The sequence below is a fragment of the Suncus etruscus genome, chromosome 6, assembly GCF_024139225.1.
Source record: "Suncus etruscus isolate mSunEtr1 chromosome 6, mSunEtr1.pri.cur, whole genome shotgun sequence".
NCBI classification, from domain to species: Eukaryota; Metazoa; Chordata; class Mammalia; order Eulipotyphla; family Soricidae; genus Suncus; species Suncus etruscus.
Window position 1 is genome coordinate 123,116,898 of NC_064853.1, and position 26,159 is coordinate 123,143,056.

A 26,159-nucleotide genomic window follows, 5' to 3' on the forward strand; every position below is an offset into this window, starting at 1 on the left:
CATTAGCTCTCTCCCTTGTTCTATTTTTGAGGGATGTAGCTGCTTTTAATTTGGATGGATGCCTAGATCCTTGCCCATACCTCTGACTCATGCAGGTAGCTGCATCCCAAAGCAGGCTTGGGAGGAGGCTCCCATATGCAGTGGGAGGTTTGCAGGGGTACGGGCCCGCAGAGCACTCTACCAGAGAGCAGGGCAACAGTAGGGACAAACAACAGGGTGGCTGCAAGGATGACAAAAGATCAGTGGAAAGTCTCTGTTACAGTGTAGCTGCTCAAGAAATTCTTACAAAGGCAACATCCTTATGCCAACACTGCCCACTCTGTTTCTGGGCCATATCCGGCAGTGCTCAGGGCTTAGTCCTGGCTCTGAGCTCAGGGATTACTCCTGGCAGGGCTCAGAGGACCCTAGGGGTACAAGGGTTTAAAACTGTATTGGCTACATGTAAGACAAGCATTCTGCCTACTACACTACTGTATAGCCCCAAGATCTGACAATCTTTTGTTGTCGTTAGGTTTTTGTTTTGGGGTCACACTTGACAATGCTTGGGGGTTACTCTTGGCTCTGCACTCATGAATCACTCCTTGAAGGTACTGAAGGGGGGAACCATCTGAAATGTCAGGGAACAAACTTGGTCAGCTGTGCGCAAAACAAAGTCTCTACCCACTGCACTATCTCTCTGTCTCACAATCCCTAATGTGATGTTCTCTTTTTATTTCTAAATGTGATATTAAAGAATATCTTTATTTAAAGAATATTTTAATAAATATCATAATAATAAACATATAATAATAAATATAATAAATAAATAAATAATAAATAAAATATTTATTTTTGTGGGGGGGCATACCCAGCAATGCTCAGGGCTTATTCCTGACTCGGCACTCATGAATCACTCCTGAATGGCTTGGGGGACTACAGGAGATATTAGGGACTGAACCTGATTCAGCCTCATGCAAGGCAGCACCCTACCCTCTGTATTATCTCTCTGCCTTTCCCCCACCTTCAGGATATATGTACTATTCTTTTTTGTTTTGTTTTGTTTTGTTTTTGTTGTTTTTTTTTTTTGGTCACACCGGGCATTGCTCAGGGGTTACTCCTGGCTGTCTGCTCAGAAATAGCTCCTGGCAGGCACGGGGGACCATATGGGACACCGGGATTCGAACCAACCACCTTTGGTCCTGGATCGGCTGCTTGCAAGGCAAACACCACTGTGCTATTTCTCCGGGCCCATATGTACTATTCTTTTTTTTTTTTTTTATGATAAATTTTTTTTATTTAAACACCTTGATTACATACATGATTGTGTTTGGGTTTCAGTCATAAAAGGAACACCACCCATCACCAGTGCAACATTCCCATCACCCAAGTCCCAAATCTCCCTCCTCCCCCCCCAACCCCCGCCTGTACCCTAAACAGGCTCTACATTTCCCTCATACATTCTCAATATTAGGACAGTATATGTACTATTCTTAAGGTGAGTCATGAGCTCCTCCATGTGCCATTGGAAGCTTGACTTAGAATCCCTGAGAAGGGAAAGAGAAGCTACTAACAAGCAACCAACAAAGAGCAGAGATAGTAGAGACTGGAGAGCAGCTAGTACCTGTGATAGGTTTTAGATCCTGACCCAGTCCTGGTCCACCCAAAGAGAAGAGGGGGCCTTCTGAGAATTAGGGTGAGAAGCCACCCCTGGAGTAGGGTGTTGTGTTCCTAAGACTACTAGCCTCTCCAGGAAACCAGGAGCATCTCCTCCTACTTTGAGGTGAGAGTGGTGGGGAGGTGCCCAAGACAGCCTGCAGGGTTGGGGTGCTGCCTACCTGCTGTTGAAGGGATTTTCTCCTGGAATGATGTGGGTGCTATCTTTTCCTGCCAAGAGCTTGATGCGGTCATAGAAGGATTTCACTGCAGGTGAGTCCGTCTGGCCCTGCTGGATGATGTCCAGGGGGTCCCGGGCCCCCCGACATAGCACGCTGTTCTGGCAGGCAGACTGAAGGCAGCAGTCAGGATCCAGACAATCCACAAGGCCATCTGGAAAGGCAGGAGAAAGCTGAGTGCACAACACAGGGCCCCCCACTCTCCAATCCCGAAGTTTCAGCGCTGTGCCGTAGTCAGTACCAATATGGTGACACAGCTGCAAAGCAATGAACAGAAATAAGGAACAAACTTCAAGTGGCTATTCCAGACAGAGGTGCTCACACTGTTCCTCTTAGCCCTGCCTAGAATGCAACCATTTCAAAGTAAAACCAGGGCTGAAGAGATAGGGTAGTGGGTAAGGCACCTGCTTTGTATGGTGCAGATCCAGATTTGGTCCCCAGCACTGCAGATGGTCCCCAAAGTCTTGCCAAGAGTTATTCCTGAGCACAGAGCCAGGAGTGACCCCTGAACACCCCTGGGTTTGACCCCAAATTTAAAAAGAAATAAATTAAAATAAGACCTCAGAGTAAGTATGATTCAAAACAAACCCTTTCCCTGGAATCATTACAGGAGAGATAACACAACAGATTAAGATACTTGCCTTGAACAGGTTGACCCTGGTTTAATCCCCAGCACCTCATTGACCCCTGAATCACAGAAAATAGTGACGCCAAACTCCTTCTATCCTTCTCAAAAAAAAAAAAAAAAAAAAGAACCTCCAAATTAATTCTTCTATTATAAAAAGCCCAGACTTCCAGGCTTATACGCTCAGCTAGAGGCTAACAGGGTAAAACACAGGATAAGATAAGAAGAAAATGTTAGGTACATTCTCACATCTTAACAGGAGATGGGAACTCTGAGTTACTCTCTCTACACAAAACTACTTGCACTCAATTAAAATAAATAAATAAAAAATTAGCAGGATTCTCCAGCAACCCCAAAGTCCTACGTAGTCAGTTCTCAGAACTCTGTGCCACCACTGAGTACCTACAGAATCAAGAGGCAGGGGTCCCTCTATTTCTAGCTAAAGGTTAAAGTCATTCAATGCTTGATCCTATGAGGCCCAGGAAACTGGAGAACCTGAAATATGATGTTTGAACTTTTCTAACAGTACGTGGGGAAGTGGCTCTGATGAGAGTCCTCCAGAATAAAACTCTGAGGACATCTATTTGCTTCTGGAATCCTCCTGCTTTTGAGAATTATTTCCCCACACCCAGTAATAATCAGGACTTATTCCTGGCTCTGGACTCAGGAATCACTTTTGGTGGGTGCAGGGGACTGACAACCATATGGGATATTGAGGACTGAACCCAGGTTGGCTGCATGCTAGGCCAATCTCTTACCCACTGTAATATCATTCTAGTCTCCATGAGGACTTTGGAGCATGATTTGTACTCGCTGGATCCACCTCTTCCCCTACTCATTCACTAACCATCCACAGGGACCCACGTTAAAGCATCTTTCTGCCTCTGAAAAGCCGATAGTAAAGACAACAAAAAGCAAGTACAACCTAAGCTAATGTTGGAGTTGGGAGAAGGTGACTGTACACCATACAGCTGATGAAGCAGAGTGAGAGCTCATACTAATTCACAACTACCTCCAAAATCAAGCAACCCCATTAATGTGCAGATGTGCAGGGGAGCAGGGGTGCTGGCACAATGGGCAGGGTATTTGTCTTGCATGTTATCAACCTGGGTTCAATTCCTGGTGCCCCATATTGTCTTCTGAGCCAGCCATGAGTGATTTATGAGCACTTCTGGGTGCAGGATCCTCCACCCCAAATATGGGCAAAGTGGGAGAGAGACAAAGTACTTCAAGGATGGTACATGCCTTGTATACAGCTGTCCTAGAAATCACTGTCAGTGTCATTCCCTGAGTATAGAGCCAGGAGTAAACCTTGAGCACCACTGGGCGTGGCCTCAATGCCCTTATCACCCCAGCCCCTAAATATGAAAAAGACCTGAATATATACTTCCTTAAAGAAGACTCCAGAGGGCCAGGAAGATAATACAGGGGGGAGGGCACTAGCCTTACCGGGTTCGATCCCCAGCACCCCATATGGTTCCTGGAGTTCTACCAGGAGTGATCTCTGAGTGCAGAGCCAAGCCAACCTGTGAGCACTGCCAAATGTGGTCCAAAAAACAAACATCACAAAACCCAAACCCCCTAACTCAGACTCATGGAAATGCTCAGTGAACTGATTATTGGGGACATGCAAATCAACAGAACAGTGAGATGTCACCTCATACCCTTGACAGTGGCCAAAGACAGGCAGAACTAGAGACAACAGGTGGTGTGAAGGATGTGGAGACACAGGCTGACTGCCCATGGGAATAGTAAAATGGCACAGACTTGACAGAAAATGCCATGCAGATTTTTTAAGCAAACCAAACCAGGAATTCTCTATGAGCCAGCAACATGGATCCTGGGTACTGACACACTCCCAAGGCTGGAGAGATAGTGCAAGGGGCAGAGCACATAACTGGCATGTGCAAGGCCCCAAGTTTGACCCCTGACAACCCTCTGAGGCTCCTGAGAACTCTGTCCTTGTTCCCCCCTCTTCCCCAGAAAGTACTGTATGTCCCTCAAAGAAAACACTATTTTCAAAGGATATTTAGACTCCCCACTCCTTCATTGTTCATAGCAACACAACTGACACTCACCTAAGCATGGAATCAATCTGAATGCCCAGCGACAGATGACTGACTATAAAAAGCAGGATTCTAGATCCTCAGTGGAATATTTCTCATTCATTATAAAAGATTAAATTTTAAAAAAAGAACCAGAAACTAGAATTTGACCCTAAGGAACTTTCAACTACAATGAAGGAGGACAGATACATCTCTTGTGATCCAGATTGGGGATGGTCTCCTCTAGGAAGTTTCCCTGGCCATACCTCTGGCAAGGTGAAGCATTTCAGTTCTGAGATTTGTCCTTGAATGGGAAGTTCTTGGAGGACATTTCTGTTTCTTCAAAACCCTGAGAGTGTGTGAAGAACTCAGATCTGTGCCAGAGTTTTTTTGTTTTATTTATTTATTTATTTATTTATTTTTATTTTTTTATTTTTTTGGGTTTTGGTCACACCTGGTGGTGCTTAGGGGTTACTCCTGGCTATCTGCTCAGAAATTGCTCCTGACAGGCATATGGGCTGCCAGATTCAAACTACCTTTGGTTCTGGGTCTGCTGCTTGCATGGCAAACACCCTACTGCTGTGCTATATCTCTGGCCCCATAGGTTCTGCATTTTAAACAAGTTTCTCAGGGGAACTCTAAGTCCCAGCAGAGTTTCAGAAATCGCTGCTAGCCATGCTAGCTTGCTCAGAATGGAGCCCATAATCTCTGCGTGCTTCTCTCTTTCTCTCTGGAAGATGAAATTTGTGAAGAAAAACATGGCATCTCATTTACTCACATCTTATCATGACTCTGTGGCAGAGCACTGGGCTCAGGGGAAGTGGGCTCATGCCATAGCTCTGTCCTCATGCGGCCCTTATAGCTGAGCACTGGCGTTCCCAAACACTGCTTGCTCCATGGAATTTCAGCATTAGCAGGTCCATCCTATTCTCTCTGCTGGAAACTGATTTACACAGTGGAAGGATTTGGAGAAGGATGTGCTTCTCTTCCCGGGAGGGAAACAGTGGGACTTAACCCCCATGAAGAAACACTGAATCAGAGGTCACCAAGTGCTTTTAAATTTACCATGAAGAAATTTGGGGCATTCCCCTTTTCCTGTGGTTCCACAAAAACTGAATATATAATTTTGCCCAAGTTTTGCTGTCATTAAGCAATGCATGTATAATTTTTTAATGCGCTATCTTCTCTTTTCTTTTTTTAGCAAAGAAATTGATTTGAAGGTGGCATGATTTATGGGGCTTTATTTATTTGATTTAAATTTTTTGGCTTTTGAGTCATACCTAGTGGTGCTCAAGACGAAACTCCTGGCTTTCTTTTCAGGCATCATCACTCCTAGTAGGCTTGGGGACCCTATGGGGTGCTGGGCATTGAACCTGGTTGGCTATGTGCAAGGTAAGCACCTTTTGTGCTGTACTATCTATCTGGCCCCTGTTTTGTGAAGCTTTATATGCCTAAAAAAGTACCTCCACTCCCACATGAGAGATATACTTCACAAATAAATTCTTGTAAGTCCAGACTTTATTTTTCTAGCAAGGGAGTAGGCTTTACATTGAGACTTAAGTGAGGACCCTGAACATCACACCCCAATGTAGCAAAAAAAACCTGGGGGCTTAGCAGAGTTTGGCAAACCTCAGACTCAAGACACAGCACTGGGGGTATGAAGTCTTGGCCCTAGGAGGAAACTGAGGCATGTGTCCCACCCTCAAGCTCATATTGTTCAGCACATCCAGGATCTTCTGCAGGATCAGAGAAAAGAGAAGGGAGAGCAAGAATGTAATTCCATCTCAAATATCTTCCAGGGGCCAAGTCGAGCCAGTAGAAGAGATATACTGAACAGGTGCTGCTCTTAGATAGAGAAAGAACTTGCCAATGGCAAATATCTGCTTGATTCTGGGGAGCCGCATTTTGCAGCATTTGAAAAAATCTCATTGCTTCTAGCATGGCAGATTTCCTTCTGGCTCCAGCCTCTTTCCATGAGCATTTCCATCCATGGGGGGGTTGCCAGCAGTGGGGGGAGTGCTTGTCTATGTGAAACTGGGAACATTCTTGTCTGCTCTGCCCCATTCCATTTACTCCTATTTCCATCATCAGTGCGAGATCTCACTGGGCTCCAATACTGATGGGAAAGTTTCCTTTGAAGCTCCAGAATCTTCCTCCTAAGGCTCTGGGGAGAAGCTGGCAGGTATTCTGGTTTTGTGGCTGCCTTAAAATGCAAGGACCTCGGGGCCGGTGAGGTGGCGCTAGAGGTAAGGTGTCTGCCTTGCAAACGCTAGACAAGGAAGGACCGAGGTTCAATCCCCCGGCATCCCATATGGTCCCCCAAGCCAAGGGCAATTTCTGAGCTCTTAGCCAGGAGTAACCCCTGAGTATCAAATGGGTGTGACCCAAAAAACAAACAAAAAAAAATGCAAGGACCTCAAATCCTCTCCTCTACTACCACAGTTTGGTTGATTCTCAGCTTTTCTTCTTTCTGAGTCCTGTTTTTTTGGGTCATGCCGTTTGGTTCTCAGGGGTCACTTTGAGTGTTAGAGCTGGAGAGACCATGCAGTGCCAGGGATCAAACCTTAATGGGTACAGAGCCTACTGAGCTATCTCTCTGGTCCCCCATTCTAGGCTTGTCACTCAAGGGTCTTTCTGGCAGAATGTCCTAAAAACATGTGAGCAGCTGAAGATGACAAAAGTGAAAGGAAAGGGGAGAATGGACACAAGTGCTTTGGTTTTGTATCTTTACTCACTTGCGTACAAGTTATGCAGACCATTTCTGCATTTAGGGTTCCCTAAACCTGCATTTCCATCTTCCTGCTGCTTGCCAATCTCCAGAGGAGCCCTGATGCCCATCCTTGCATGCAGCCTGGATCATCAGCAAATTGCCCTGTCACTAACAATCTCCCCAAGATCACACAAACAAGTAGGCAGGCAATCACACCATCCAAATTGCCAGCTCAGCCTGAGTGGTACCCATGTCTCCATCCCACAGGGATAACCCTTAATCCCCACTATATAATTTCTCTGGTCATACATAAAAATACATGTTTTTTGGTTTTACTTTGGGGCCATACCAAACAATGTTCAGACCTTATTCCTGACTCTTCACTCAGGAATTACTCATATATATATATATATATAAATCTTTAAGCATCATGATTACAAGCATTCAGCAATTACTCGTAATGGTGCTTGGGGAAGTTTATGAGATGCCTGGTATCAAACACAGGTTGTTTGCATGCAAGGCAAGCTCCCTTTCCACTGTACTATTGCTCTGGCTCCTATTTTCTATGTGAATGTGTCACCTCCTAGCTTGGGCCAGATTCCAAGTATGCAAGTGCCAATTTTAGAGGAACAAGGCCTAGAGAAATTCAGAAAACCTTCCACCCATTTCCAAATTGTTCATTGCCCTTAGTCCTGGCAGGCACCAGGGCTTGGGAGCCAGGCAAATACTTCATTGAATTCTTTAGATCAGTATTTTTGGAAGCAGAAAGTGACCCCAACTGGTCAGGAAGAACCTGGCTTGAGGGCAAACACAGACAGGTCTGGTGGCACTTCTCTCCACTTCTCCCTGGCTCTGTGTGAGTTTAGAAACATCGTTGACCTTGCTCAACCTCAATTCATTGCTTTTAAAATCAAATTGCATGGGCTCAGACCATGTCTGCATGTGGGGGGTCTGGGTCTCCTGAGCACAGAGCCAGGTGGAGGCCCTAAGTACCACCAGGTATGGTCTCCCAGTCCTTTTGAAATCTTGACCAGATTGTCCCTCCTAGAAGTCATTGTGGGAGACCAGAGCAGAATTGTGTGTGTCTTCACCTCTGGATTTTCTTCCTTTCCTTCTTTCTGCCTCTCCAAGGCATTACAAAAGTTGATTTAAATACCTCACCTATGGTGAAGATTTCCCAAATTCTTATTTCTCTTGAGAAAATCAGGAGGGACACCCAGGTGTGAACACTGATCACAATTTGGGTCTTTGTGTGTGTGTGTGTGTGTGTGTGTGTGTGTGTGTTGGGTCACAACCAGAGGCTCTTAAAGGTGTTAATCCTGGCTCTGTACTCAGAAATCATACCTGGCTGGGGGGACCATATAGAATGCCAGGATCAAACTCGCATCCATCCTGGATCAGTTGTGGGCAAGACAAATGCCACTAAACTACTACTATGGCCCATTTTGGGCCAGTTTTTGAGGTGAGTTAAAGATGGAGAGATGGAAAAGAAATGAAGCTTGTTGGGCCAGAGTGATAGCACAGTGGGTAGGACACTTGCTATGCACACAGCATTCCATTATGGTCCCCTCCCCCAGCACCTCCAGGAGTGACTCCTGAGTGTAGAGCCAGGAGTAATGCCTGAGCATCGATGGTGTGGCTCCCAAAGCAAGCAAACAAACGAAACAAAGAAATGAAGCTGTGGAAAGAAAGAAGGCAGGAAACCACCAGTTTGGGATGGTGTAGTTTGTTCTTGAAGAGGAAAATGAGGAATGGGGTGGGAGACTGCAAAGGCAGTAGAAATTTCTTATAGAGTGAATATTACAGGGTCATTTGGCCTTGGGAGTGACTTTGTTTTCAGGGGACTTTTACAGGACCACACCTAAGATGTTCTTGAGTAGTAGGGTGAGATGCTGATTTTGACAAATACAGAATGTTTACTGGATCCCTGAGGATAAAAACAAGAGGTTGCTCCAAAACAGCATAGCAACACATTCTGTAACCTGATCTCACATGATCTTGGAAACAAAACAAAACAAAACAAAATAACAATAACAAAACAAAACCACACCAACCAAACCAAACTAACAAACCCAAAGCATTCCCAAATAGCTGGAGTAATCCACTTGCTCCTGTATCTCCAGAACTGGAGATGGCCACTGACCCTTCACAGGGGGGAGATTTGTGACATTGGCCTGAATATTTGGGAGCAACTAGACAGCTCTATAGGTATACAGGGGTGGATGAATGGCAGCAGATCAGAGCGCTGCCTGATGGGGAGAAATGGGATCAGTACACATGTGTGTTTTATACTGGGCTTGAAGTTCTACTTTTAGGGAGAAGTGGTCTCCAGAAGAACTCAAAAAAAGACCGAGAGTTCAAAGCTTCAGGAGTCCACATGCTTAGGCCAGCACTGAGCCTTTGACTCAAATACCTAGCAACTGAACCCAGACTCTACAGTCATGATAAAATCTGCTCTAAGCTCTAGTATTGATGCAACCTCGGCAAGCAACTGGCATCCTGGGACTGTTTTCTGAACTATAGAATAGAAGTGTTGATACTAGCTTTGGGACATGCCCATGAATAAGATGATTCTCTCAATGCAGAGGAAAAGTGCAGGCAATGAAGGCAATTCCTATACACAGGAAGAACACAGTATTTCATTTGCATTTTTTCTTTCTTCTTCTTTTTTTTTTTACCCAGAGCCTGTTGACAAGTTGGAAGTGAGGGATAATTGAAAGTATTCTGGCTTGATGTAACTAAGAAGTGAAGGGAACGGGCAAGGCTGACTTGATTTAACCCGGCAATATGAGATTAGTTCTTCATTGCCTCTGTGAGGTCTCCCGCATGGCCAACCTTTTAAAGCAATAGATTGGCTGACAGGGTGCTCATTTGGAAGGTTTCACCTGCCATTAATACCCTGGCAGCCTGATGGACCGTTGTTCTGCAACGGTGTACCTTCCCACCCCCAACTGCTCCCTAACACCATAAAGCAACTTTCATTCTTAAATATTGCAGGAAGTTTAACTGTATTTGTATTCTCTTTGGAAGACCAGGTGGAAATGTTCTTCTTGCTTCCTGCCAACTCATGTTGTCAGTTCCAAGGCCAGAGATCTTGACCACAGAGACCCTTCCTGCTTTTCTGAGGATGTTACAATGGAAGATCAATCATGTCTGCCTGAGACCTGGCAGAGAGAGGCATGCACATGATGGCTGGCATTTCTATTGTTCAGGATGTATGTGAAAAGAAAGTAAAGGCAACATAGGAAAGCCTATTCCCAGAAGTAGGGGCAGACTTTAAAACTTCTTTAAGTTGATAACCTTGAAGCTACTGGGTGGGACATCTAGTCGACCCCACTGCACAAAGCAAGGACTGGGGATGGTCCAGGTAGCACCAAGTTTCCATTGGGTGTCCTCCTATCCCTTTTAAAGAGTTCTTCACCAGAAACCAAATAAACAAAACAACAGAAGGAAAACAAACACCATCGACAAAACCCTTTTCACATTAATGTTTTTCAGATTGGAATCAGCATGTGAATCACCTGGGGACCTTGTTAGTCTATAGATTCTAAAGCCTGCTCCCAGGGCAGAGCTTGGCAGCTTGCGTTTCTCACACTCTCCCAGGAGATACCAACACTGTTGTTCCCAGCACATTCTCCCAGCATCTAGGCACTGAGCCAGGATTGGTCAACATGTATTGTACTCTCTGACCTGCTGGCCTAGAATCCTCTCTATGATCCTCTCTATGATTTTCCCTGTGGTCCTCTTTATAATCTGCTCTGTGATATTCTCTATGATCCTCTATTCCTCTTTACAATAGGATAGAGAAATAGTCTAGAAGGTAAGTTCTATGCACTCTTCTCATAAGAGGAATAAGAAGAGCTGTGACATAGAAGCATCAATAAGAAGTCCTCACTAAAGCCCATAGGAAGACAGAGAAATTGATTAGAGAGTTTCTGAACTGGATCTAAGCAATAGTACAGCAAGCAGGTTGCCTGCCTTGCACACAGCTGACTGAGTTAAGAGATGGCATCCCATATGATTCCCTGTGCACCACCAAGTACAATTCCTGGGTATACAGCAAGGAATAACCTCTGAACATCAAGTGTAGCCCCCCCAAACAATAACAACAACAAAAAAACCTTATTGGACTGCAATAAAACCGGGTGTTTCTTAAACTTTTTCCAATTGTGCCTCCTTCTAACCTTGTTTCTTTCTTATGCTCCCCTGTCCTACCAGTTGTACCCCTTATCTCATGAGTTCTTTTATACATTACTTTTACCTAAGGCTAGCTTGGAATATTTTAAAGACCCACCGTGGTCATGGAGCTATTGCTGAGAAATGTTATAGACTTAAGGAGCATTATTAGAAAGTTAAGGACATGGCATAGCTACACAAACGTAAGATTTATGGCAAAGGGGAAAGCATAGTGTTAGAGATGGAAAAACTGTTTTACAGAAGCTTTGTATTCAATATTTTTGCATAGTGAAGTAGAGAATAATGTAAGGTGCTTACTTTCACATTGATCTGAGTTTGTTTCTTAGCATCCCATATGATCTGCTGAGCTACACCTAGAGTGATCCTTCAGCAGAGCCAGGAGTAAGCCCTGAGCACTGCTGGGTACGGCCCAAATCAACAACAACAAAAACAATAATAAAAAGCTGATTCCAGTTGGATCATCGCATCACAGAGACTGGGAACTGATACTCAAAGAAGGCTTTCAGAGATACCATGGAGGTAAGGCATTAGCCTTGCATGCAGAAGGATGGTGGTTCAAATCCCAGCATCCCATATTGTCCCCCTAGCCTGCCAGGAGTGATTTCTGAGTGTAGAGCCAGGAGTAACCACTGAGTGCTGCCAGGGTATGACCCCAAAACAAAACAAAGCAAAACAAAAAAAGAAGGCTTCCAGACTTTTGCTCACTAACATGATTGATTTACATTAATGAAAATGTTCTTCAAACATCAGATGCTGAGGGACTCAAACAACTTTTCCAAACAGGGACACGTAGTACAAGAGGATTTAATACAATTTGGAGGATTTTGACTAACCAAAGTTGAGCTAATTTCTTTTTTTTTTTTATTTCTTTTTTATTTTATTTTATTTTTTGGTTTTTGGGCCACACCCGGCGATGGTCAGGGGTTACTCCTGGCTGTCTGCTCAGAAATAGCTCCTGGCAGGCACGGGGGACCATATGGGATACCGGGATTCGAACCAACCACCTTTGGTCTTGAATTGGCTGCTTGCAAGGCAAACGCCGCTGTGCTATCTCTCCGGGCCCTGAGCTGATTTCTTAATAGCAAGACACCCCAGAGACTTTGCTATGTATGTGCACCTTATAAAACATTTTCAAAAATCAAAGAAGCTACAATTCATAGGACATAACATGACCTTTTGCCAAAACTTCCATGGGATCATAATATCTTGCAATGGTGTAGTTTGGAAGAAAGACTTCGTGAGAACTTGTCTTAAAAAGACAAGACCAAAGGGGGAAAAAAAGACAAGACCAATTACCTGGGTGTACCCAAGTGTCTGCCCCATGCTGAATGGCATCCTAATACGCAGGATCTCAGGAATCCTACCACAAATCACAATATTTCAACTAACGAGCACAGAGTACAGAGCCCATCCCTCAAGTCAAGCATATAGGAGAGGAATCCATTCTAACTGATAACATCCTAGATCAGCAGGATGACAAAGCACTTGTAGAAATCCTGTGACACAACGACTAAGTGTGGAAGAGACACTTAGAGGCACTTAGCTTACTAGATACCAGAAACTGTGGTCAGAACTTTGCCTGCAACCTTCCCTGAGAACTGCTGTTGGGAATTCCAGTTGTACAGAATTGAGAATCTGGAGCTAGAGTCCCCTAAGACCAGAAACTTCCACACAAAGCATGCAACAACCAAACTGTCATGCCAAGCAGAGTCGATCATGTAATTATGCCAGGTAGAGTCTCCTGCTGAGTTCACTTCACGTAGGGCAGAACTAGGTCTGATGGAAGTAGAGCCCTTTAACAAATACATGAGAGAGGCCAGAGTGATAGCGCTTGCCCTCCTCATGGTCAAACTGGATTCAATCCCTTTAACTCCATATTGTCCTCTGAGTCCCACCAGGAGTGACCCCTGAATAAGCCCTGAGCACCACCAGGTTTGGTCTAAAATATAATGACACAAAATAAAGATGAGTGAGAGGGTGATTTATTCAGCTACCACCCAGAACTGCTCATGGGAACCCTGAAAGTGTTCCTTATACAAGTTGCACTTTGCAGACAAATGAGACTTAGAGAGAGTGAGGCTGCACTGCTAGGACATGATGGAGGATGTCCCAAGCAATGTCCACCACTGGTGCCCACCTTCCAAATCACTACTCTTATCTTCCACTCTTTCTGTACAGGGTTCCCCTGTTCCTGGCTAGAGGAGCACGAATACTTTCTTTTCTTTTCATGGTTGTTTTAATCTCTAGCTCTTCCTTTCCCCGCCACCTCTTCTTTTCCTTCCTCCCTTCTTTTCTGTCTTCCCTCAACCAGACAAGGCCACTGGGTGTCAAGATTTACTTGACATCAACTCTGGCCTGGACCCTCACTGACAAGTTTCTTGGCAAGTGTTAGCATGAGGCCAGGCCTGTCATCCTGGGGGATATTCTTTCCAGGCTGAGGCAGTCTCCCCGCTTTCCTCTTACAAAAATCCAAATTCAACCTAGAGCAGGGGGCTCTGACCACTCTGGTACTCATCTCCCCAAATGTATGTCCTTTGCCCTGTGCTCAGGGCTCCTCATGGCCCAGCTTCCTGCTCCTGCTGGCCCCATCAACCTCTGTCTCCCAGCCCTGAGCTGATGGCCTGCCGAGTCCAGGCTGGGGATATTGAAATAGTGAGTTCCTTGGGAGAAAAGGGATGTCACCACTGACACTTTAGACAAGTCGGAATTTGCCACTGAGGACGGACTCTGCCTTTTGGAGGAGGCAGAGGCAGGGTTCCAAAGCTGAGAAAATTAATAGGAGCATGAAACCTTCCTGACTGAAAAAGGAGTTTCTCTGGTTCAGTCCTGAGTCTCAAAAGCCATAACCATGGTTCCTGTCTTGCTCCAGGTTAGCCTATTTTTCAGCATTTGCTGCAAATTTCCCATTTTGGTTTCACATTCATACCAGGCTGCCAAGTAGGAATCACAGGATTCAGAGGTTTGCAGCCGCAGATTGGCTGGTGACTTTGGACAAGTTGTCTTTCCCTCTCTGGGGAAAGACATGGCCCTCATGCCTACAATAAAATAACTGAAACTTCACAGGTGGTCTCTAAAAAGGAACAGCCAAAGCATAACTGTTTGTGCATTACTAAACATTCAGGCGGAAAACCTAGTCTTGGAGTGGTGCTATGGTAGGGACTGCTAGGAAGGGATGGTTAAAGGTAGGAGGCAACTGGTTAGGCTGGATGTGGCTGATCTTCCCAGGACCCCAGATCTCACCAAGCTGAAGGTGAGAGTTCCTGGAGTCTAAACTCTTATTTCAAGGGAGGATTAGGAACAGAGCTCACTTGTATCTATGCTTCCTGCCACAACTCTACAGCTCAACAGCTCATGAACCACCTGTCTTCTGCTTATGCCTAACTAATGGGAAATACTGTCTCCTGCATTGGGGTTTCCTTTGCCATCAGTGCTGTAGGCTATTACTCTCTGAATGAATGTTTCATTCATCTGTAGATGAAATTCATTCATTCTAAGATCTTCTATTGAATCAACTGCCATGGCTTATGATCCTAATACTTCTAACCAAAGATTTCAGTCATCTACAAATTCTTCTTCATCTGGGGCCATAGAAAGAGCTCAAAGGGCTAGTGCAGCTTTGCACACCGGATGCTAGATTCCATCCCAGCATTTCAAGAGCACCTATGTGACTCCTGAGTCCAGAGTCAGAGTAGCCCCTGAACACTGCCAGCTGTGCACTCTCTCACCACAACAAAAAAAGTTAAGTTAAAAAAGGAGTTGAGGTTAGGGTGTGTGCCAGGCATGTGCCTGATCCAGGTTCAATGTTCAGCACAACATGGATCCTCGAGCATTGGTGGGTGCAGCCCTGGAGGCCCCTAAAGCACTTGGCTGGTGGTTACTCCTGGCATTGCTTGGTACTGTGGCCTCTTTGAACCCATGCAATAAACTGAATGAAGACCTGATTGGCTGAGGAGCTCCAGTGGGGACCTGGGTCTTCTGGACATTGCTCAGCAAAGTTAGATCTACTGCACTAGCTTCTTGTACATTTTGCTTAATACCCATTGAAGATTCTTTGCAGACAGAGTGTAGATTAGCTCACTCACCTTGCCAGGCACAGAGCAAAGGCTGGAAGTGGGAATTTTACTGAGCATATAGGAAAATGTCTGCATGGTTTTATAATTGTTCCTTTCCCTCCTGGCGGGGTGAGTGTGTTTCTGTAAAGACAAGTGGTTGTTTGCTGGGGAGCTGTTTGCTCTCAGCTCCTTGCAGCAATGGTGGGGTTGGGACTTCAGTGAGCAGCGAGGCAGCTCTATGAAGCTGTAAATCTTTGCCCTACCCTGTTGTGGCTCTGGAGGCATTTTTCTCTGTCCTTGGGAACAGACTGGGAACTTGCTATTGTTGCTTTTTGTGCCATAACCGAGCCATGATTCCCACCCACCAGACAGTTGGCATCCCTCAGCTTGTGACCATGGTGTGATGGGACAGTGATGACCTTGAAGAGGTTGCAGGAAGGAGTCTGCTATAAGGGATGCACCAGGCATCCTGCTCAGGGAGGGACACCTTGCAAATTTTCTTTGCCTTCACATTTGGCACTAGCATCCTGGCCCTTCTCCAATCCCCCAGAGCTCTTGGCTGAGAAGATGGAAAGTCAGAGAGAAGAAGAGCACAGGCCTCGGGCAGCTGCTTGAGCTGCCGTCACTGTGGAGGATGCCCAGCTATTTAAAGTCCAACTGCTCTACTTTCCCGGGTGTGCCTGCCGGCATTGCGGCGCTTAAGCAATTCCATGCAGAAATGCACCCACATGCCAGATTCCTGGTGTGGGGAGCAGATGCCAAGGCCACTGTGTTTTTCCAGGGAATTGCAGAATGCATGCTTCTTGAGGCTCATGAAGCTATGTACTATGAATACTCATAATCTGCCCTGCTCTGACCCTAGGCTTGGAGACTTGAAGTCTGCGGGTGGGAGAGCAAAGCCATCTCCCAGTACTATGTCTCCTCTCTGGCCTGTCCTTTCTGTGTCCATGTCAAGGATAAGCGGCTCTGAGCACTCACAGCATTCAAGCCATATTTCTCTGTGTCAGCAGGGCACAAGCAATGTCCTGGCAGTGCCCTCATTAGGCCTTGGTCTTAATACCAATGGGTGAGACCTGTTCTGGGACCTCAGGCATCTTGGCTATGCTTCTGGGATGTATATGTGTGCTCACTAATGTCTGTTGCACATGTTTCAGACACATGTGTGTCCTTTGAAGCTGGACCTTTCCTTGTGGAAGGGCTCTCCTGAGGCACTGGGCCTCAGTTCACCAGATGTTAGCAGCAGTGTCTCCCTTCCTTTTCCTGGAAGTTTCACGTAAACTCTCTCAATATCCTTAGGGAGGGAAGCTTTCCAGACAGCAGAGAATTGTGGAAGAAAGAAAGAGGCCATACTTCCCTAGTCACCTCTATTCACACCTCTGTTTACCCCCTATTCATCCCTTTCATCATGAATTTTCCATACCTTCTATCTATCCTCTATTCAACGCTTCTATTTATGAACTCTCAATATCTTCTATTCATCCTCTAATAAACCCATCTATTCACTTCCTCTATCCCTCTGTATATATCTTCTATTCACACCTCTGGGTTACACTCTAATTGCACCATTATTCATACTTTGGCCACTAAAACCAAAAGGGCACTGGTACACATCTTAGGGTTTCTCTGAAACCAAAATCCATGACTACAACAGCATGATGAGAAGGTTTCCCTCTTTGCTACCAGAGAACCGATGTTTTGGAACTTTCATTTCCTAACATAAGATTACACTGATTTAAATAGCTTTTTCTTTTTGCCACAGATGATGCATTTAATCACAATTTGATGAGCAATCTTTGATTTGTTATTTTGTGAGGTGAGAAAATCTATTCCTCAAGAGATAATAACTGCTTAAACTACTAGATACTTACTGAGAAAACATAGGTTATGTGTTGGGTAAACGCATGAATTTTATTTTGGGCAATTCTCTTGATTTCTCCTGGCTCTGTAGTCAGGGATGATTCCTAGTAGTGCTCTAGGGATAATAATAGTGCTGGAGATAGAACTGGAATAGTAGCATGCAAGGAAACTGTGCTCAGGGTTCACTCCTGAGGGTGCTCAAGAGGCCCATATATCTTTTGGGCCAGGGATCAGATCATGAAAGACATGCAAGGCAAACTCCCAATCCCTGTACTATCTTTCTGGCCCATACAAATTAGTGAAACTTATTTAATTTTTTTTTGCCATACTTGGTGATGCTCAGGGGTTACTCTTAGCTCTGTGCTCAGAAATCACTCATTGCCATGCTTAGGGGATCATATGGGATGCTGGGGATCGAACCCTGGTTGCTCACATGCAAAGCAAGTGCCCTACCTGCTATGCAGTGCCTGGGGAGGCAGGCCCCCAGCCATCCCCCTCTTTCTCCCCTGGACCCCAGGCCTTCCCTGGGTGCCGGTCCAGGTGGACTCTATAGGGGTCATCAGGCTTTCCCAATACCTCTCCCTACACTAATGGGAATGCGTTTTGGGAGGAAGGCAGGCTGTTGCAGCACTGGTTTATGTTGGGACAGTCACTGGAAATTTTTTTCCTTGGTCTCCATTTCCAAAACCATGTGGGGGATAGTGCCCCCATGTGTACAATATATATTGATAGTATTATATGCATATACTTTATATATGCATAATATCCATCTTGTATTGTGACCCTGATACTGCCCTACAAAGCTCATTTCTAATCGTTTACTGCCTCAGTCCCAACCATTATTTTCCCCCCTTTACCCATGTAAGTGCAGCTCATGACATGAAGCTCACCACATAGAGTGATGAGTGCAGTTAGAGCAACAACTACACTGAAAACTATCATAACAATGTGAATGGATGAGGGAAATAGAAAGCCTGTCTCGAGTACAGGTGTGGGTGGGGTGGGGAGGAGGGAGATCTGGGAAATTGGTGTTGGTAATCTTGCACTGGTGAAGAGGGGTGTTCTTTATATGACTAATCATACAACTACGATCATATTTGTAATCATGGTGTTTAAATAAAGATAAAAAACAAAACAAAACAAAACAAACAAACAAACAAAAAAACGCAAGTGCCCTACCTGCTATGCTTTCTCCCTGGTTCCCAAACTCATGAAATTCAAACACCCTTTGTTTCTGTTCATTAATTCCATTGAAAGATCAACCACTGTGGTGAAGGGGCTCAATGGGAAAGATTTCTCTTTGAGGTGATTTTTCCAGAAGCCCGTAACACTCAGTCTTTACTTGTTTGAATTTCCTTCAGAATTCTTCCCCATTGTGCTTGCACTGAAGATGCTTCCGAAGGAAGGAGGCAGTGGCTTTGAGATGGGAAAATAGTAAATCCCATTTGGAATCTGATCTCTTATCTGACCTCATTTCCTTCTCTTGGACCTGGAAAATTTATGAGCAAAGATAGCATGCACTTTTTCCCCATTTATTTCTATATTTTTATTTATTTATGTTCTTGGGGCATTTCTGGTGATGCTTAGGGCTTATTTCTGGCTCTACACTCAGGAATTACTCCTGTTGGCAATCACAGGACTATATGGGATGCCAGGGATCAAACCCTGGTCAGCTCCATAGAAGGCAAGCATCCTACCCATTATAATAGCACTCTATCTTGTTTCTATTTTTAAATTTTATTTTAAGCATCATGATTTACAATACTGTTAATGCATAACACAACCAATCATCATAATCTCCTCCAAAGTGTTCCCTATTCTGGGTTTTGGTTGTCACTGGACATTTGTAAATTTCTCTACTATGAGTCTAAACGCACATATGAGAGAGATAATTCTGTGCATTTATGGCATGAAGAAAACACAACCTGGAAGGATCCAAGCAAAATGTGCAGACCAGTGCCAGAAAAATAGTATAGGAGGTATGGTGCTTGCCTGGCATGTGGCCGACCCTGTGTGGATACCTGAATACAGAGCCTGGTCCATGAGCACAGAGCCAGGAGTAGCTGGTGTAGTTCAAGGTGTAGTCTAAATGCTATGAAAACAACCAAAATGCATAGCATAGAGCAATCTCAGCCCCAGGTCTGTGCAGATTCTGGTGCTAAAGTTGTGAACATAGGGATAACTGCTGATTCAGGCCCTTGGACAAACTTAGACCCATAAATGAACCCACCAAGTCATAGTATCATGGCTTATGACTTGGTGGGTTCACTAATGAGTCTAGGTATGCCATCACCCACTAATTTATATGGGAAAAATGTCAAGCATTAGTCAGCCAAAAGCCACCTATTCTGTCATAAGGACTCAGAGCCACATAACTGCAGAAAGAGGAGAAAATGCACAAAATGGTGAATTCAGAAATTCAGAATAAGAAGTCTCTCAATATATGCAGGAATGAGTCTTTTCATTGGGGCCAACATTCAGCAGTGAGTGGTAGAGTTGAGAGAGGAGAAGAGAGGGGGAAGAGAGAATGAATCTGAACTTAATTGGAAGATGTAGAAAAATTTCTACTTCCTGTTGTCCTAAGTGCCCCTCACTCTACCCTCCCGGACTTCAGTTCAAGCTACTCCTGCTTCTTCCAGGGAAGAGAGACCCAGAACCTGGCCAGCTGGCAGAGACCCTAAGGCCCCACTTTTCTTGTAAATGTTTGATAGATTGCTTCCCTCTTGGGAGCTAAGCAGGACTCTGTTCTCGGCTCCAGTTACATTTGCCACAAGGTCTTTGGCCTACAAAGGGAATCCTCATCCAACTCAATTAATAGGGCCATGAAGCACTTTTAAGCTGTGTGCCACCCAAACAATCCATCAATGCAATGTGTATGCATTAATCAAGGTGCCTACAACGGCTTCTACAATGCTCCACTCTCACTGGACCAAGAGACAGGACCATTTGGACTTGAGAAATCCATAGCTCTTCCAGAACCCCTGAGGTCTCAAGCTTGGCTCTACTAAAATGCACAGGCCAGGTGAGTTATTAATTAACAATGGAGATAAATGCCGGAAGAGCATCTTTTGGACCATGTCAAACCAATTTGAATGAAGATTGGCTAGGGAGGGAGGAGGAGACTGGTAGGCGAGGGTGGGTTCCCTCTTTTCCAAGTGCTTTGGAGAAACTCCAGGGTAACTCTCTCCTCATTTAGACCTGGCTGGAGTGCTTGCTGCTGAGGCCAGCTCAGGCATCTCTTAACCAGAGGCAGCTTCCACTGGAGCAAAGCAAAAAACACAACCTTGCATGTGGCAAGCTGGAGGATTGCTGTTCTGAAGAGCAGCCTCCTGGAGCACTACTTCATTTAGGGAGGAAACTGGAGTCACTGGGGGCCAGAGGTGAGGGTGGGCTTTCAGTGCCTTAGGAGTTACTGATCTCATAAACTTGTGGCCCAGACTCATCTTCTGGAGCCAAGCTGAAGACTTGGGGCGAAAAATGGCTGTAGCAATTTCTCTCTGTACCAGATCTTTCTATGTACCAGATCACAGCTATCTGCCAAAACATAACAACATATTTCGTTCATCTTCCCTCTTCACCTGGAGGTAAGTGAGTTGTGAACAGATGCTTGTTAGACCGACCTGCTTCTGGTACCTAATGTTCCAGGAATGCATGTCCGTGAAACCCTGAGTGAATAGCTCACAGTCGCACTCTCAGAGTCACAAGCTTTTCTTATGCAGAAGCAAAGGACAGACACTTTTCTGGTGAAGAACAGAGGGAAGCTTTATTTCTACAAAAAGTCCATTTATTTCTACAATAGGGTGCGCTTAACATTTTGTTTTGTTTTGACTGGGGGCCACAATTGTTGATGCTATGGTGTTATCCTTAGCTCTGCATCCAGGGATCACTCCTGGTGGGACATGGGACCATACTGGATGCTGTAGATTAAACCTGAGTCACCTGTGAGGAAGGCAAGCACCCTCTCACTGTACTCCTGGCTCCAAGCACCCATTTCTCATTGAAAGAAAACTTCCTTCTCTTCATTTTATTTCTGAAGAGTTCTGGGAATTCTTGGGGTAGGATATTGGGGTAGAGACCTGATGATCTTGATGATTCAAAAAAAACATCCCTTAAGCAAGTTTTTCCTCAAAATAGCAGTCTATGAACCCTTAACCTTAAAATTCTGTAGGGTGAAAAATTCAGGTGACTGATTCCCATAAATGAGCAATATGACCAATTCAGAATCTCAAGGGAGTCGCAGCCCAGCACTTGCACTTAAAAATTAATTTTTCTTACAATTATGATTCTTAATATTTTGGGCCTGGGATACACCCAGTCGTGCTCAGGGTTTACTCTTGGTGCTGGCTCAGGGAGTCAAATACAACTCTGAACAAGGCAAGCACTACAAACCTTGTACTTGGGTCCATTATTATCATACTTATATTATTATTATTATTATTATTATTATTATTTTATGCTGGGGAGAGAACTCAGGGCCTCATACATACAAGGCAAGTGCCTACCACTGAGCTATCTTTCTTGCCCCCAAACCTAAATTTTGAACACACTCTCTATGGTTACAGAGCACTGTTTGATGTGCTGGTGCCTGGGATCCCAGTGGGTATGTCTAGGCAGGGTTTCACCTCTTCAAGCTCCACCTTAGCCAATCCCAGACAGCATACCCAGCATGACTGGCACTGCATTTCTCTCAACATCATGCCCTCTCATCGGGGAAGCCTCCTTATGCCCATTTCACTGAAGGGGAAACTGAGGTTTGGAGGAAAAAGGGGATGTCCCTGGCTTGTATGGGATTTCCTACATCTCTGCCACTTGGATGTGACAGGGCTGTTTGCTCAGACACCAGGGGTCAGGTGGGGGAGATGGAAAGACTGGGACTGAGGAAATGCCAGAGCATAGGAAGAAGGGTTGAGATGTGGCAGACACAAGGGCGGCTCTGGACAAAACACTTTCCTGCAAGGTGGGCTGCAAAGGATGGGCTCTGGGCTGGGTGCCTGCTTCTCAGTGGCAAAGGGGCCGTGAGAGGCAGTTGAAACTGTGTTTTCGGGGCCAGACAGTCTAACAGCGTTGTGCTGCCACGACGCCCCCACTTTTGAGAGGAAATCTACACCCTTTCTCTTACCCCCTGGCTGTGATGAGCCGAATCTCACACCTCCGTCTGGGTGGTGATAATTAAATATTATCTGCCTGTCATTCCATGCACATGTTGTGTGTGTTCCCAGCCTTTAATGAGCTGGTATTTGTCTACTGTAAGCAAAAATATGTCTTTGAGTCGTGCATTTTTCAAATTGGGGTGAGCAGTTCAAGTGAAGATCTCTCACTCTTAAAAAGACAGTCTGTTCGCCCGCAGAATGGGGGGAACCTGTCAACACATCTTTTCTGGGGGAGGTGGCAGTAAAAGCCTGTACCCTTCAGAGTCCATGACCTTTGCTTGTAAGGGGACAAAAGGGGGGTACCATAGCCAAAAGGGTGGTAGAATTTCAAAGCCACAAATATGAACATTAAGCATTTATTGTAAGCTGGCCCTGGTCTGGCTTTTCCTCATGACATTCTAGAAGATAGATTATCCCACCCTTGGCAATTTGCAATTTTCCTTGTGATTCTTCCAAGACAAGTTCTGTAGATTACATGACATGCAGAGTAGAGAAATCTGCTCACTTGTTTCCAACCTTCCTGAGAACTCTAAGGGGCAAGAAAACTTGCATCCATCTGTAGCACATCTTCATGGCCTTGAAGTCCAAGGTTTTGTACCTTCAACCAGAATTATAGAACCAGCAACTCATGGGACCAGCCAGCTGTATCCTTCTAGATAGTTCTGCTTTGAGTGTGGGCATTTGGAAGGTACCAGAGCCTAATTCTCTTACAGAATAAAACAGATTAAAAATACTTTAAGGGTCCAAAGAGAAGGTAGAATAGATAGGGCATTTGCCTTGCACACAGCTGACCCAGATTCAAATGCCCAGATCCTAGAGTGTCACTTGAGCCCCATCAGGAGTGATCCCTGAGGGAAGAGCCCTAAGCACTGCCAAGTGTGACTTTTGGGGGTGGGTTATTCTTGGCTCTGAACTCAGAAATTATTGCTGACAGGCTCAAGGGGAACCATATGGGATGCGAGGGATTGAACCCAGGTTGGCTGTTGCAAGGCAAACATCCTACCCATTGTGGTATGGCTCTGGCCCCAAACCAAAAGCTTTAAGGACTTTGCATATCATCATTTTAGTGTATCAGTATATCGGTTTCAGTTAAAAAACAACAACAACAGTGCTTTAAACAGAGTATTTTTTTTTAAACAGAACATTCCTAGATGGAAGAATGATTGGTTTCCTGAAATCTACTTGGCCAGAGAGCTCTATTATCTTCCCCATGGATGAGGTTTATTACTCATGTACTCACTGCACCTGCTCCCTAGGCGGGCTGCTGATGGACCCCTCTGTCTGGTCCAGATCTGGAGACCTACAGAGTCCCAACACTCAGCAGGATGCCATGGCCACCACTCCCCCCCCCCATTCCCCGCCACAATGATCTAATTAGTATGCTGTGGATGAGGAGCAACTTTAATATTTGTCAATAAACAGCAAAGTGCTTAGCACACCTCCTTGGGAAGTCATTAACCAAAGAAAGGAACTCCGCGCTGAGGAATCTCCTCTGCAAAAAGCACATGGTTCATTGTGTAATGCTTACGCCAAGTGAGAGAAAACCAGCGTCTGCCTTTCTCTCACCTGACATAAGCAACTCGAAATTAACTGGGAGTTTCTTTTTATAAACACCACTCCACAAAGCCTTTTCTTCTGGGTGGTTAATTGCTTCCTTGGGAGGTTTGCTTTAATAGTTCCCATAACAAGGCCATTATTGTCTTTAGCATAATCACTGCCTCATTTGCTTTTGTGTCCTGCCTCTCTCCAAGGAGGCTTTGGCTTTCCCTGACAGGAAGAACACTGACAGGAGGGTGTCCTTGGGCAGTGCCCAGGTTCAGGATGAGGTTTCTGCCTGGTGGGGGCAGCAGGGGAGAGAGTAGGGGTATGCTGGCACCCAAGACTGGCCCCTTACCCTTTTCTGGGGAGCTTTCTAGTCATTTACTGAGATCTGGGGGACTGATTCTCTGCCAAAGGAAAGGGAGGGAGATCACAGTTTCTTTCTGAAAACCAAAGAATCTGATTCAGTTGCAGTGCTTAAACTGGGCAAAATCACCAGGGTCCAGATGCCAAAACAGTGAGGCTTCCCAGATGAGTACAATTTTGACTCTCTCTCTCTCTCTGTCTCTCTCTGCCCACCTTCTCTCTCTCCTTCTCTCTCTCTTTCTCTCTCACTCACACACACATACACACACTTTGTGTAGTTACTCCTCACTTAGTTAAAAAATAAAGTGACTTCTATTTTAACTCTGCTTCCAGAAAGTAAATGAACAAATGGGCACTCTGTCGATGACTTCTCGTCTGTAGACTTTCTGGGCTTCCATGAACTCAGATTAATACATGTGTACTCATTATTTACCAAAATGACTAATGGCAGAAATGGCATAATGTCTATAAAGAGTATGAAGGAACATCCTAAAATGTAATTAGGGAGTAGACCCTAATGCTGACAGTGTTAACATTTTGTGGGCATGGCTATTAGGAAGTCAGGCAGCCAATCCTGCTGAACCCTCGAAATCTCAGCAATCCATCTGGTCATAACAACCCAGGGAAATTTAGCTTAGATATTTAGGGTAGGAGCTGGGAAACTTCTTTTTTGGGGGGGATGGGAGAGTGCCCAGAAGGCTCCCTAGAGGTTAGGGATTCAGTGCAGGGTTAGCCCTGTGGTGCTCAAGGGGACACACGCCTAGCCATGTGCCAGGAACTAAGACAAAGTAAACTACTTATAAGGCCAAGACCTTTGGCTTGGTCCTATGTCTCACCTCCGGTCCATCTGTTTAGAATGTATATATATATTTTTTGTCACACCAAATGGTACTCTATACTCAGAGATTACTCCTGGCATGCTTGGGGGATGCTGGGATCAGACCAAGGTTGATGACACACAAATCATGCACTCTGCCTGCTGTCCTACCACTGTCCTTAGAGAGTTAGAGTGGACATATAAAGCTCTGGTGCTTCTGCAATCTCTTTCCAGCTGCTTAACCATACTAAGAGCAGCTGTGCATACTCTACAAAACCCACAGGCATGAGGCATCAGAGAGAGGCAGAGAATCCCAATTCTATGCCCTTCCCACATGTCAGAGGGATAGGATAGTTCTCTAGATTTTTCTCTATAGGTAAAGGCCTCTTTGAGTTGGCTGGAGGGAATAGTTCAGATAAGAATGGGCGGGGGTGGGGCAGATTTGGCTTAGAGTGCTTGCATGCCAGCCACTTAGGAAAAGTCTTAAGTTTACTGATGTATGTGTAGAAAATTGCATCATCTTTATAATATCACATTGGTGTGAATTAAGCCTTTCTTAAGGGCTTAAGTTGGTTTTGTGCTCAGAAGTGACCCCTGACAGTGCTTGGGGGAATCATATGTGTTGCATGGGATCAAACCAGGGTGAAATATATCACAAGTCAAGTGATAGCACAGTGGGAGGGCACTTGCCTTGCACATGGCCAACCCATGTTCGATCTCCAGCACCCCAATAGGTCTCCCGAGCCAGCCAAGTGCAATGAGGACAGAGTGCAGAGTAAGGAGTAACCCTTGAGAATGACCTATGTGACCCCTAAAATGAAAAAAAAATAAAACTTCCACAAACAAAGTATCTTCTCCCCTGTACCATCTTGGTAGTCTCTAGAAAGTGGCCTCTCTAATGGCTGTTTTGTTGATGAGATTTCAGGCAAG

At 45.1% G+C, this 26,159-nt stretch overlaps 1 protein-coding gene across 1 annotated transcript in view; it reads right to left on the reverse strand.

The window, feature by feature from the left end:
* TENM2 (teneurin transmembrane protein 2) overlaps positions 1–26,159 on the reverse strand; it is a 1,185,834-nt gene that overhangs the window by 56,042 nt on the left and 1,103,633 nt on the right. Inside the window, exon 16 of the mRNA XM_049774568.1 lies at positions 1,815–2,025. Within this exon, the coding sequence (XP_049630525.1) occupies positions 1,815–2,025 (211 nt within the window). The remainder of the gene's footprint in view (positions 1–1,814; positions 2,026–26,159) is intronic.